At 43.8% G+C, this 13,787-nt stretch overlaps 2 protein-coding genes across 2 annotated transcripts in view; one reads left to right on the forward strand and one right to left on the reverse strand.

Moving 5' to 3' along the window:
- Nucleotides 1-13,787, reverse strand: part of UBAC2 (UBA domain containing 2) — a 109,930-nt gene that overhangs the window by 76,306 nt on the left and 19,837 nt on the right. The window contains 2 exon segments of the mRNA XM_075717652.1: nucleotides 3,916-4,022; nucleotides 4,442-4,561. Coding sequence (XP_075573767.1) covers nucleotides 3,916-4,022; nucleotides 4,442-4,561 — 227 coding nt within the window.
- Nucleotides 1,308-2,411, forward strand: GPR18 (G protein-coupled receptor 18). Its single transcript, XM_009477873.2, has one exon. It carries the CDS (start codon nucleotides 1,319-1,321, stop codon nucleotides 2,282-2,284), a length of 966 nt encoding a protein of 321 aa, XP_009476148.1. The 5' UTR covers nucleotides 1,308-1,318; the 3' UTR covers nucleotides 2,285-2,411.

Below are 13,787 nucleotides of genomic sequence, written 5' to 3' on the forward strand. Positions count from 1 at the left end.
CTATACCACTGAAAATAGTACCTGGTAACATTACAGTGAAAGCATAAAACAGTATGAGCAGTAACAATAAACTTTTTTTTAATGCGTCTTCCACTTCTGGAGATAAAACACACAGGAACTATGTCTTGAGAATAGTTTTGGTGCCTGATACTGAAGTAGTTATTTGGCTTCCTGTCATAAGTGGGAAGATCAGACAAACAACTAACTCTTTCCTCCTCTTCCTCTTCACAAAGCTGCCACAGCGTTGGGTAAAAGGCCAAACAAGAGGAACCCTCTCATGCAAAGTCATGAAACTGTGACCACAGCAAGAGCCAGGAGTGTGGGAGTGTGGGTTAACCAAAGCGCCCATGCAAACAGGTAAGGTCTACCACCCTCAGATAGCTCCCAAGTAAACCAGGGGATAACCTCTATCAGCTCTCATCACCTGAGTCTGCGTAATGACATTTCAGATGTCCAACTCCTATGACCAAGAAGCTGGGAGAAGCTCTGGAACATAACCGTGCTCTGAAACAGCTAGCTACCAGCCAGCAACTTTTCCCCCCCAAAATACCATTCACACAGGCCCCAGTCGGAGACTGTGCTGCTTCCCATCTTTTTACTTTCTTTAAATAGGAAGTCTATCAACCTATTCACCTCATTCATATATCAGGTGGTTGGTTCTGACACCCTGAGATTAAATAGTGTCTTAAAAGCTACATAGCTATTAAGATAGCTTTTTAATGTCTTTTATGAGCAACAGCATGCACCTATTCTTTTGGGAGCTAAGTAGTTCCTACACAGATAAAATACAAAGTCAATACATGACTTTGCATATCCAAATGCCAATACATGCCACGTTCACTTACTTCTTTTCATAACTAGTTTTAGTCATTAATTTTTCAACAGGGACAACTTGAAGAAATATTTCCTTCAGAAAATAGCTCTCTTGCCTCAATTACAGCTGTTTCAATCTAATTATCAGCTACTGAAGCACACTCCAAATAGGTGGTCAATCTTGACTTTGATTCCTTATATAAGAAACTCTTTAGTAATTAAAAATATTGAATTAAAACTAGCTTATAAATACTATTTGTCACAAATCTGACAGTACAAGTACTTCCTTCAGAGCACAATAATGTATTTGTAGTCAGGAAAAAGCAACAAAGCTAGCACATTTTTACAGCTGAACAACACAATCTCATCACTAAACACCATCCTACAACAATCACCTTGATTGTTTTTAAATAAAGTTTTTATTTTTCAAAATAACTTTTCATACTTTATCTATCTTTTAGGGTATTTATGGAGTGCAACAACTATTCCTAAATTCAATTAAAATATGATGCCTGGAAATCACCACCCTGAAGAATACAGGATTGCATCACTGGTCTTCTACTGTTTTGTATTCACAGTGGGATTGTTGGTGAATGCCACTGCATTATGGGTCTTCAGCTGCACTACCAAGAAGAGAACAACTATAACCGTATATATGATGAATGTGGCATTACTTGACATAATTTTTATATTTTCCTTGCCTTTTCGGATAATCTACCACGGAAAAGAAATGTGGCCTTTCGGAGATACATTCTGCCGGATTATCAGTGCTTTCACTATATTTTATCCAGCCATTGCTCTCTGGTTGCTCACTTTTATAAGCGTAGACAGATTTATGGCTATTGTCCAGCCCAAACATGTCAAAGAACTAAAAAATACAAAAAAAGCTGTGCTGGCTTGCACTGGAATCTGGGTAATGACCCTCGCAACAACGTCCCCACTGCTGTTTTTACAATCTGATCCAGACAAAGCCTCAAATTTCACCACCTGCATGAAAATGCTTGATATCATCCATTTAAAGGAAATAAATACATTGAACTTTTCTCGCTTGATTTTTTTCTTTTTGATTCCCTTGTTTATCATGATGGGGTGTTACTTAGTCATTATTTACAATTTTATCCACGGCAAGACTTCCAAACTGAAGCCTAAGGCCAAGGAGAGATCCATAAGAATTATAGTTACTCTGATTGCTCAAGTACTCATCTGCTTTGTACCCTTCCACATTTGCTTTGCCTTCCTGATGTTGCAAGATAAAGGTACAACTTACAACCCCTGGGCAGCCTTTACCACCTTTCTCATGAATCTCAGTACATGCTTGGACGTTATACTGTACTATATTGTTTCTAAACAATTTCAGGCGAGAGTCATCAGTGTAATCCTTTATCGTAATTACCTTCGAAGCGTGCGCAGGAAAAGTTTTCGAACTGGAAGTGTGAGATCACTCAGTAATATGAACAGTGAAATGATATAAAAAGAGAAGAAAATGTCAGGGGACTTATAATGTAAACAAGTGATTCTTTTTCCAAGTTCTAGCATTTTGACCGCACTGAAGAATGTTCTATAGCCAGAAGTAACAGACATATTTGTTGCACTGTAAATATGAGAGAAGCAGAATAATAGTCGCACCTCTTCATATTTGCTCAACAGCTTTTGTAAATCTGAAATTAACTAAAACCTAGTATCGGTGTTAAACTTTCCAATGCTTTTGTCATCTCAAAAGATTGTGAATATTGTCAGACATGAAAAAGTGACTATTAGTATAATAAAGCAGACAACACTGAAAAATTATGACGTAACGTATATATTGATTTTTTGTATCTGCACAACCAAATGCTCCTGAAACTACTGTATATCCCACACTTCTAAAATCAGCTTCATTCTCTCAAGATCAATGTCAGCATGACTTAAAGAGAAAGTATATGTAGGATAACATTTATATTTCATTCAACTAAAAACTTCTTTGATGCAGATTTCTTTGTAACTGACAACATTCTGCAGTCATAGATAAAGATACCATCAAAAGGTATAATAGTCAAACTGTTCAAAAGTTCCCTGTGTGTAAGATGTGCACATTTATTACACCTTACTCTTGCACAAAGCACCTTTATACACAGATGAAAATACTGGATTTGTCCAAGCACACTAGCAGCCTATGCCCCAACAACAACCTTCAAGGTAGCAAACATGATGAGCAACTGCAGCACTACTCAAGCTTTCAACTCCTTTTGAATCCTCACACGCTACAAAAAAGTATCTTTATAACATCAAACACATGCTTTTTCTTACCGATTAAATCAGCCTTTAGCTACTTTCAAGAGACACACTAAAAAAGTAGAAATATAAAAAGCCTAATATGGTGTTTAGTATTAAAAATCTCACTCCAAGAACATTTATTATTACCTCAGAATGTGCGACACATGGAAACTCAAGTCTGTATGAGGCTGATCTCACCTGTCATAAGCTTAACCACAAAGGCTCTGCAAGCTCTACAGTTCCAGTTAATATGTACATTACTTACTAAGTGCAGAAATCTCAAATATAGGTTATGCAAAACTGAACCACTAAATACCTTAAGGCTTTAAGAACTGCAGATGCAAGCACTAAATGGAATAACATGCTCTAGCACTCAATTTTTGAAACACAAGCATACAAAATACCAGTATGAAATGCATATAACTGCATACGCATTTAAAAGTGAACACAAAGGTATGAATTACAGTTGTGCTGTCTTTGTGATTTAAGAACGAAATCAGCACCAACCTGATTTCAGTTTTCAGATTTACCGAATTGAACAAAGCCAAATACAGCAATAACTTGTGCACTGCAAGCTGTGTTTCAATCATGCTGACAGTGGAAATGGAACTAACAGAATGGAAAGTAATCATTATATGGATAAATTATAAGTTTATTAACCACAGATCACAACTAGGAAATGAATGTTTGAAGATATAATAGTTGTGCCAAGAACTACACTGTAGTTCAAAAGAGAATTAAATCTAATTTGAAGGGTTACATGAAGAAAGTTTTTTTAAAATTAAAATCTGCACAAAATAATCCCTTGAAACTGTATCTAAAATAACCAACCCATTAGGAGCTACTTACAAACCAGAAGGCAAGCTGTTGATGGTGATGCCAAATATATACTGAGCGATTTCTACAAGGAGAAGATCAAACAAAGCTGAGAGCATCCAAGCACCCAGTAAAAAGGACTGGAAAGAAAAAGTTTAAAAATCAGGTTTAAATGTATGTCTAAATAAAAGAAAAAACAAGAAAACCATTATACTAGTTCAATTAAGACAAATAAAATCTTTAGCACAACATAATTCCAGATCTACATGTCTAGATACTGAAGAAGGAAGAGTTAGATTTGTTACCAAAATTAAATTCTATGGGTCTGATAACTTTCAACTTATACAGCTGCAAACTTTAATTAGAATAATCCACTGACTGCAAGATATTATCAATATAAATTTAGATTTATGGAAACAAAATTCTCTTTAAAACCCTTTAACATATATTTCTATACAAAATGTTAGTAATAAAACTGCAATACTAATCCAAAAATACAAGATTCTAAACAGTGTAGAAAACTGTTTCTGTTAAAAAAAAAAATGTAACTGGAACTTACTGAAAATTTTCTGCTGCCATATCTTCTTTCAAAAATTCTGAAGTTGTAAATGAGCAGACTGCTGCAGAATGTGTCTTTCAAATCAAGACATATTGTTCTCCCGCATACAAGTCTCCAAAGCTAGAAGGTTAAAGATCATCATGTTAAGCCTCTCTTCCTTCAAGGAAATTCTTTACAGAATTTGTGCTCAGAGTGAATATAATACCGAAGTCAGGTAACAGAAATGAAGTACATTCAAGGAGGGAAATAAAGAGACTAGAATGTTACGGAGGGTTTCAAGGAAGAGGTCTACCTGTTAAAATAAATCTACAATTGAAATGAAGTCAAATACATTTTTATGTCCCTAGTTCACATTTTCAAATAAAAATGGAAATCACAACCCTAGTAAATTGTAGAATTACAGGGGAAAAAAAAAAATTGAAGTGACCTCCAGATACCAACTAGTCCAGTGCACTGCTCTAAGCAGGTCTAATCAGATCAGCTTGCTCGGGGCCATCTGAAGTCAAGTCTTGAACACCTCCAAGGATGGGCAACTTCTCTGGGCAACCTGTGCTGGTGTTTGGCCACCCCCATGGTTTAAAAAACTAAATCAAATCCTTACATCTAGGCAGAACTTCCCATGTTCCACCTTGTGTCCACTACTTCTTGCACTACCTCAGTGCACCTCCAAGCAGAGCCCGGCTCCAGCTTCTGATCAGGTACTTGTAGACAGCAATAAGGTGTCTCCTCTTTGCCTTCTCTTCTTGAGGCTGGGCAGACCCTCTGTATGTCACATGCTCCAACCCTCTGACTGCCTTGGTGGACCTGTTCCAGTGTGTTCATATCTTTCTTGTAATAAGGATCCCAGAACTGGGCACTTGTGAGACCACATCTAGAGCACGAGAGGACACTACAGTGTCAACTAGAAGAGTAGGGTCACTTGCCTCGACCTACTGGCCACACTCTCACTAATACAGTCCAGGAGATGGCTGGCTTTCTTGGCTGCAAGAGCGCACTGTTAACTTCTGTTGTCCACCAAGATCCACAGGTCCTTCACTGCAGAGATGCTTCCCAAACACTTGCCCCCTTCAGGTCTGCACTGTTGCAGCCTGGGGTTATTCTATCCCATAAGGAGGACTTTCAACTTCCCAAAGTTCCCATCAGCCTGTTTCTTGGGCTTGCCAAGGCCTCTCTGAATAGCAGCGCCTTCCAACATATTGACCATTCCCAACAATTTCAGATCATCCACAAACATGCTTAGAGTGCACTCCATCCCACCATCCAGGTCACTAAAGAAGACATTAAATAGCACTGGTCCCAGTACTGATCCCTCAGGGGCCCTCTCCTAATTAATACCTGCCAGGTGGACTTTGCACCAATGACCGTAACTCTGTTAAGACTCCAGCCAATTTTCTGCCCATCTTCTTGTCCAGTTATTCAGTACATACTTCACCAATCCGGCTTCAAGGATACAATGGCAGACTGGGTTCAAGGCCCTGCTAAAGTCAAGGTATGCAAAATCCACTGACTCCCCCTTGCCCACAGTACCACTTGCCTCATGGAAGAAAGCAACCAGTTAGTCAGGCATGCTTTCATTGAATCACAGAATGGTTGAGGTAGGAAGGGACCTCTGGAGATCATCTAGTCCGACATCTTCACTCAAAACAAAGTCAACTAGAGCAGGATGTTAAATGACCATGTCCAGCCTGGTTTTCAAAATCTTGAAGCATGGAGACTACACAACTTCTCTGGGGAACCTGTTCCTCTGTTTGATCAGTCTTACAGTAAAAAAGCTTTTTCTTTAAATGGAATTTATTCAATTGCAATTCGTATTTCAATTCGTGCCCAATGCCTTGTTCTTTCACTGGGCCTGGCTCCCTCTTCTTTGCTCCCTTCCATCAGGTACTTACACACACTGCTAAGACCCACCCTGAGTCTTCTCTTGTCCAGGCTGAACAATCCCAGCTCTCTCAGCCTCTCCTCGTATGCCAAATGCTCCAGCCCCTGACCATACTGGTGGCCCTCCACTGGACTCTCTGCAGTATGTCAAGGTCTATCTTGTACTCAGGAGCCCAGCACAAGGGACAGCACTCCAGATGTGGTCTCACCGGGCCTGAGTAGAGAGGAAGGATTGCCCTACCAGGCCTCCTTCTGAGGCTCTTCTTAATGAAGCCCTGAATGCTGTTGGCCTTTTTAGCTACAATGCTGCATTGCTGGCTCATGCTCAACTTGGTCACCACTAGGACCCCCAGGTCCTTTTCTGTAAAGCTGATTTCCAGCTGGTCAGCCCCAAGCTTGTACAGGTGCATAGGGTTACTCCTCTCCAAGGGAAAGACTTTGTATTTGCCCTTGCTGAACTTCATGAGGTTCCTGTTGACACTTTTCTCCCCTCTGAATAGCAGCAGAACTAACTGGTGTATCAACTACTCATCCAAATTTTACATCATCCTCAGGCTTGTTGAGAGCACACCCTCCTGCTGTCCACGTTATGAATGAAGACACTAAACAATATTGGCCCCATATTCATCCCTAGTGTACACCACTAACGACAAGCCTCCAGCTTGACTTTGTGCCACTGATCACAACCCTGTGAGCCTGTCAGTTCAACCAGATTTCAATCCACATCACTGCTCACTTATCTAATCTGTACTTCATCAGTTTGAGGATGTTATGGGAGACAGCGTAAAAAGCTATACTAAGGTCAAAATAAACAACATCCATTTCTCTCCCCCCACCCACCAAGACAGTCATCTACCTCATCACAGAAGGCTATCAGGTTAGTCAAACAAAATTTCCATTTCATAAATCTGTGCTGACTACCCCCAGTCACTTTATTGTTCTTTGTGTGCCTGAAGATGATTTCTAGAACTTGTTTCATCACCTTCCCAGAGATCCAGGTGATGTTGACTGGCCTGTAGTTCCCCAATCTCATTTCTTTCCTTTCCTGAAGATAGGAATGACATCTGCTTTCTTCTTTTTGCTTTCTTTTTTCTTCTTTTTGCTTTCTTCTGCTTTCTTGAAATCGATAGCCCAGCTTAAGTGCATCTACACCAATGCACGTAGCATGGGCAACAAACAGGAGGAGCTGGAGGCCCTTGTGCAGCAGGATGGCTATGACATAGTCGCCATCACGGAAACGTGGTGGGACGACTCTCATGACTGGAGTGCTGCACTGGAGGGCTATAAGCTCTTCAGAAGGGATAGGCACAGAAGGAAAGGCGGTGGGGTGGCTCTGTATGTTAGGGAGTGTTTCAACTGCATAGAGCTTGACAGTGGTGATGACAAGGTGGAATGCTTATGGGTAAGGATGAGGGGGAAGGCCAGAAAGGCGGATGTCCTGTTGGGAGTCTGCTATAGACCACCCAACCAGGATGTAGAGGTAGATGAGGTATTCTATAAACGGCTGGCAGAAGTCCCACAATCGCTAGCCCTTGTTCTTGTGGGGGACTTCAACTTGCCGGACATCTGCTGGAAATACCACACAGAGAGCAGAGAGGCAACAGTCTTGGAAGTTCCTAGAGTATGTGGGGGATAACTTTCTAATGCAGCTGGTAAGCAAGCCTACCAGGGGAGGTGCCCCGCTTGACCTGCTGTTTACCAACAGAGAAGGGCTTGTGGGAAATGTCGAGGTCAGAGGCCGTCTCGGGCTTAGCGACCACGATATGATGAGTTCTCAATTTTGGGTGATGCTAAGTGGAGGGGCAGCAAAACTATTACCATGGACTTCCGGAGGGCAGACTTTGGCCTCTTCAGGACCCTGGTTGGGAAAGTCCCTTGGAAGGCGGTCCTGAAGGGCAAAGGGGTCCAGGAAGGCTGGGCCTTCTTCAAGAAGGAAGTCTTAAGGGCGCAGGAGCGGGCTGTCCCCGTGTGTCGTAAGACCAACCGGCGGGGAAATCGACCGGCCTGGCTGAATAGGGAGCTTTTGCGGGGACTCAGGGAAAAAAGGAGAGTCTACCGCCTTTGGAAGAAGGGGTGGGCAACTCAGGAGGTGTACAGGGATCTTGTTAGGTCCTGCAGGGAGGAAATTAGAAAAGCAAAAGCCCAGCTAGAACTCAATCTGGCCAATGCTGTAAAAGACAAGAAAAAATGCTTTTATAAGTACATCAGCAATAAAAGGAGAGCCAAGGAGGATCTCCATCCTTTGCTGGATGTGGGGGGGAACATTGTCACCGAGGACAAGGAAAAGGCTGAGGTACTTAACACCTTCTTTGCCTCTGTGTTTAACAGCCAGACCGGTCATCCCCAGGGTACTCAGGCCCCTGAGCTAGAGGATAGGGATGGGGACCAGAATGGAGCCCTCATAGTCCAGGAGGAAGCAGTTAATGACCTGCTATGCCACCTGGATGCTCACAAGTCTATGGGGCCAGGTGGGATCCACCCAAAAGTACTGAGGGAGCTGGCAGAGGAGCTCACCAAGCCACTCTCCATCATCTATCAGCAGTCCTGGTTAACAGGGGAGGTCCCTGATGACTGGAGGCTTGCCAACGTGACGCCCATCTACAAGAAGGGCCGGAAGGAGGACCCGGGGAACTACAGGCCTGTCAGCCTGACCTCGGTGCCGGGAAAGATTATGGAGAGGTTCATCTTGAGTGAACTCAACAGGCAAGTGCAGGTCAACCAGGGGATCAGGCCCAGCCAGCATGGGTTCACAAAAGGCAGGTCCTGCTTGACCAACCTGATCTCCTTCTATGACCTGGTGACCCGCCTGGTAGATGATGGAAAGGCTGTGGATGTCATTTACCTGGACTTTAGCAAAGCTTTTGACACCGTCTCGCATAATATCCTCCTCGGGAAGCTGGCAGCTCACGGCTTGGACGGGCATACTCTTCGATGGGTAAAGAACTGGTTGGGTGGCCGAGCCCAGAGAGTAGTGGTAAATGGTGTTAAGTCCAGTTGGCGGCCGGTCACGAGCGGTGTTCCCCAGGGCTCTGTTTTAGGGCCAGCCTTGTTCAATATCTTTATCAATGATCTGGATGAGGGGATCGAGTGTGCCCTCAGTAAGTTTGCAGACGACACCAAACTGGGTGGGAGTGTCGATCTGCTGGAGGGTAGGATGGCCCTGCAGAGGGATCTGGACAGGCTGGACCGATGGGCAGTGTCCAACTGTATGAGGTTCAACAAGGCCAAGTGCCGGGTCCTGCACTTGGGTCACAACAACCCCATGCAACGCTACAGGCTTGGGGAAGAGTGGCTGGAAAGCTGCCTGGCCAAAAAGGATCTGGGGGTGTTGGTAGACAGCCGGCTGAACATGAGCCAGCAGTGTGCCCAGGTGGCCAAGAAGGCCAACAGCATCCTGGCCTGTATCAGGAATGGTGTGGCCAGCAGGAGCAGGGAGGTGATTGTTTCCCTGTACTCGGCGCTGGTGAGGCCGCACCTGGAATACTGTGTCCAGTTTTGGGCCCCTCAATACAAGAAAGACATTGAGGTGCTGGAGCGTGTTCAGAGACGGGCAACAAGGCTGGTGAAGGTCTGGAGAACAAGTCTTACGAGGAGCGGCTGAGGGAACTGGGGTTGTTTAGCCTGGAGAAGAGGAGGCTGAGGGGAGACCTTATCGCTCTCTACCACTACCTGAAAGGAGGTAGTAGTGAGGTGGGTGTTGGTCTCTTCTCCCAAGTAGCTAGCGATAGGACGAGAGGAAATGGGCTCAAGCTGCGCCAGGGGAGGTTTAGGTTGGAAATTAGGAAAAATTTCTTTACAGAAAGGGTGGTCAAGCATTGGAAGAGGCTGCCCAGAGAGGTGGTGGAGTCCCCATCCCTGGAAGTGTTCAAAAAACAGGTAGATGTGGCACTTCGGGATATGGTTTAGTCTAGTCTACCCTTGATTGGTTTAGGTGGGCTTGGTAGTGTAGGTTAATGGTTGGACTGGATGATCTTAAAGGTCTTTTCCAACCTAGACAATTCTATGATTCTATGATTCCAGTCCTCAGGAACCTTCCTTGATGGCAACGAGCTTTCAGAGATAATCCAGAGTGGCCTCACAATGACATGAGCCAACTCCTTCAAAACTTGTGGGTGTATACCATCAGGTCCCATGAACTTGTGTATGTCCAGTTAGTTTAAATGTTCCCTACCCTGACCGTCCTTCACTGAGTTTAAGCCTTTGTTGCTCCAGACTTTCGCACTGATCTCAGGGGCCTGGGACTGCTGAAAACAAGTCTTAATGGTAAAGAATTGAGGCAGTGTAAGCACTGGACACCTCCGCCTTTTCCATTCTGTCTCCAGGTCCCCATTCCCATGCAGCAGCAGGCCCACATTTTCCTTAGTCTTCCTTTTGCTGATATTCCTGTAGAAGCCCTTCTTGTTCCCCTTCACATCCTTTGTCAGATTGAACTCTAGGTGGGCTTGTCTTTCCTAATCCATACCTGCATGCTCAGACAGTGTCTCCATATTCCTCCCAGGTCACCTGATCTGCTTCCACCTCTTGTGTGCTTCATTTTTATGTTTGGGTTTAGACAGGAGCTCCTCGTTCATCCATGCAGGCCTCTTGACACCTTTGCTTAACTTCCTGCACACTGGATGCACCACTCTGCTCTCCTAAAGTCCAGGGTTGTAATCCTGCAATTTGCCTGGTCCCCTCCTCTCAGGACCCTGAACTTCATCATCTCATGGTCACTGCAACCAAGGCTGCCCCTGATCTTCACGTGCCCAACCAGTTCTTCTTCCTTGTTTGTAAGTATGAGGTCCAGACACAACATCTCCCCTCATCAGCTCCTCAATCATCTGTGTTAGGAAGTTACTATCAATGCACTCCAGAAACCTCCTGGACTGTTTGTGCCCTGCTGTGTTGCCTTCCCAGCACATATGAGGATGGTTAAAGCCTTCCATGAGTCCCAGGGCCTGAAATCGTGAGGCTTCTTCCAAGTGTCTGAAGAAGGCCTCATCTACCTCTTCATGATCAGGTGGCCTGTAGCAAACACCACCACCAAAGCTGGCTGTGCTGATCTGCCTTCCAATCCTTACCCATAAACTCTCAACTTCCTCATGTCCTAAGACAAAGCTCTGTGCAGGCCTGCTACTCTTTCACATAAGGAGCAATTCCCCTCCTTGCCTGTCCTTCCCAAAGAGCTTGTATCTGCCTGTTGCAGCACTCCTATCACATGAGCTAACCCACCACATCTCCGTGACCCCAATGAGATCGTAGCCCTCTAATGGCATATGACCTTTAATTCTTCTTATTTGTTCCCCATGTAGCACGCACTAGTGTACAGACACTTCAGAGAGGCACCTAGTCACACTGCTTTCCCAGAAAACATATGAGAGCGTTCCACATAATGCTGTCCCGTAAGCACTTCCTTATTTATCTGCATGCACTTGAAGTAGGTCCTTTACAGTCCTGTTTTGTTGATTACAAGAGCCCTTCTCTTCACATCACCCTGTACCTTTTGCTGGTTAATCCAGTCCACTGACTCGTCACTTGACTGTGGGTTGTCGTCTCCCTCCTGTGTTGTTCCTGTCTTAAAGTTCTCCTCACCAGACTGGCCTACCTGCTAGCAAAGATGCTTTTGTCCCACTTGGTCAGGTGGATCCCATCTCTTCCAAGTAGTCCTCAATCCTCAGAGAAGGTCCCATGGGCACAAAACCCAAAACCCTGTTGCTGACACCAGCTGTGCAATCAATTGTGACCCACAGGATCTGTCCACTTCACCTTGGTTGGGCTGCTCCCAGTCACCTGTGTCATGCATGTGTTGAGAAATGGCTTCTAAAAAGACTTGTTCCATGACCTTCCTAGCGACCAAGGTAAGGCTGAGTGGCCTGATGTTACCTGGATCCTCCTTCCTGAAGATGCGTGTGATGTTTGCCTTTCTCCAGTCATTGGGTACCTCCACCAATTGCCATGACCTTTCAAAGATGCTAGAGAATGGACTCACAATTACACTTCCAGCTCCTTTGGCACCCTCAGAGGCAACCCATCTGGTCCTATTAACTTGTGTGTGTACAGCTGGGTTAAGTGATCCCTAACTCTATTTTTCTCAACGGTGGATACTGCTTCACTCTCACAGACTCTGCTAGGAGGCTTAGGGACCTTGCAGGCCTGAAGGCAAAATGTGCTAGTACAAATTAATAAATATATCTGCCTGAATACCTCAACCTTTTGTATACTCCTTGTCACCTAGGTCCTCTGTCACAATGAAGACTGGGCCCACACTCTTCTTAAGCCTTTCTTTTGCTGCAGATGTACCTACCGAAACCTTTCTTGCTGCCCTTCATCCCCCTCACTAGTTTCCAGCTCAGCTTTAGCTCTCCCAGCTCCCTTTCCTAAGCCACAGCCTGCTAGGCATTCTCCCCTCCATGGAAGTCAAAGTGTCAACACACTCCCTGAGCCTTATGTTTCTCAAGGTCTTTAGGTCTCAACTGATGCTTCTGCCTCTAACTTCCCCAGGATACCAAAGGACTGAACAAGAAGACAGAAGCAGGACCTCACCATTTTAGCTGTCCCATGTCAACATGCCCAATGTTAAAATCTAGCCAGTAGCTTGAGTACCACATCTCCTGAAGTCCAAACTGGCAGGGCTGCAACCCTGCAGCTGAACATTTCGTGATACACATAAACTGAACAGCCCTCGCATAGACTATGGAAGGCTTCCAAGTCTAATTGTGCTTGACTTTAGCCAGCCTAAAAAATATATAGGTCTAATGTAATCAAGATCTTAATTTTACACACAGTTTCTTCACTGCTCTTGAGGGTCCCCTTTATGGAGACAAAGATCTTTTAGTTTTGGACAGTACATATTTTGCCTTCCAAATCAAAAGCACTCTTCTGCAACTGCACATTTTATTTCCTATGCTCTCTACCAGCTTTAACAAGTGCTAATATCCAAAAATGTCTGTTCAGCCCCTAGAAAAAATTCCATTCCATTAAACTCATCCCCCCAGATGAATTAATTCTAAACAAATTTTAAGTGTTCTCATTTGAATATTAGCATCAGACAGGATTTAAATGATCTGCTCTCCCTGATCTCAGAGGTACACAATTATACAACATATAGCTTACTCCAAAGGGTATGACAATAAATGAAAATTTCAGGAAAGAAAAAAAGCCCAAACCCACAAATTCCCTAAGGCACCACAATAAAAGTATCACAGCTTCTATAGATACGTGCAAATGTTTATGCTTAAGATACCGTAAAGATGGTTTCTTTGAATAAAACACAGCTACTACTGTTTTTCAGCAGATCAAACAAATGGAAAGGGAGGACTCCTCTAAAGACAAACTGCAAAACAAAGAAACAAGCAAACAAACCCCAAAGCCACAAAATTTCCATTTAAAACTTGAGTAGTTTCTCAGACTTTCTCCTCCCCCTCCCCAAACACTTGACTAACATTTTTAAAAGGCAGACATTAATTTATGTATTTTTGCTGCACAGCAT

The sequence above is a fragment of the Pelecanus crispus genome, chromosome 1 (assembly GCF_030463565.1).
Source record: "Pelecanus crispus isolate bPelCri1 chromosome 1, bPelCri1.pri, whole genome shotgun sequence".
In the NCBI taxonomy this organism is placed as follows: Eukaryota; Metazoa; Chordata; class Aves; order Pelecaniformes; family Pelecanidae; genus Pelecanus; species Pelecanus crispus.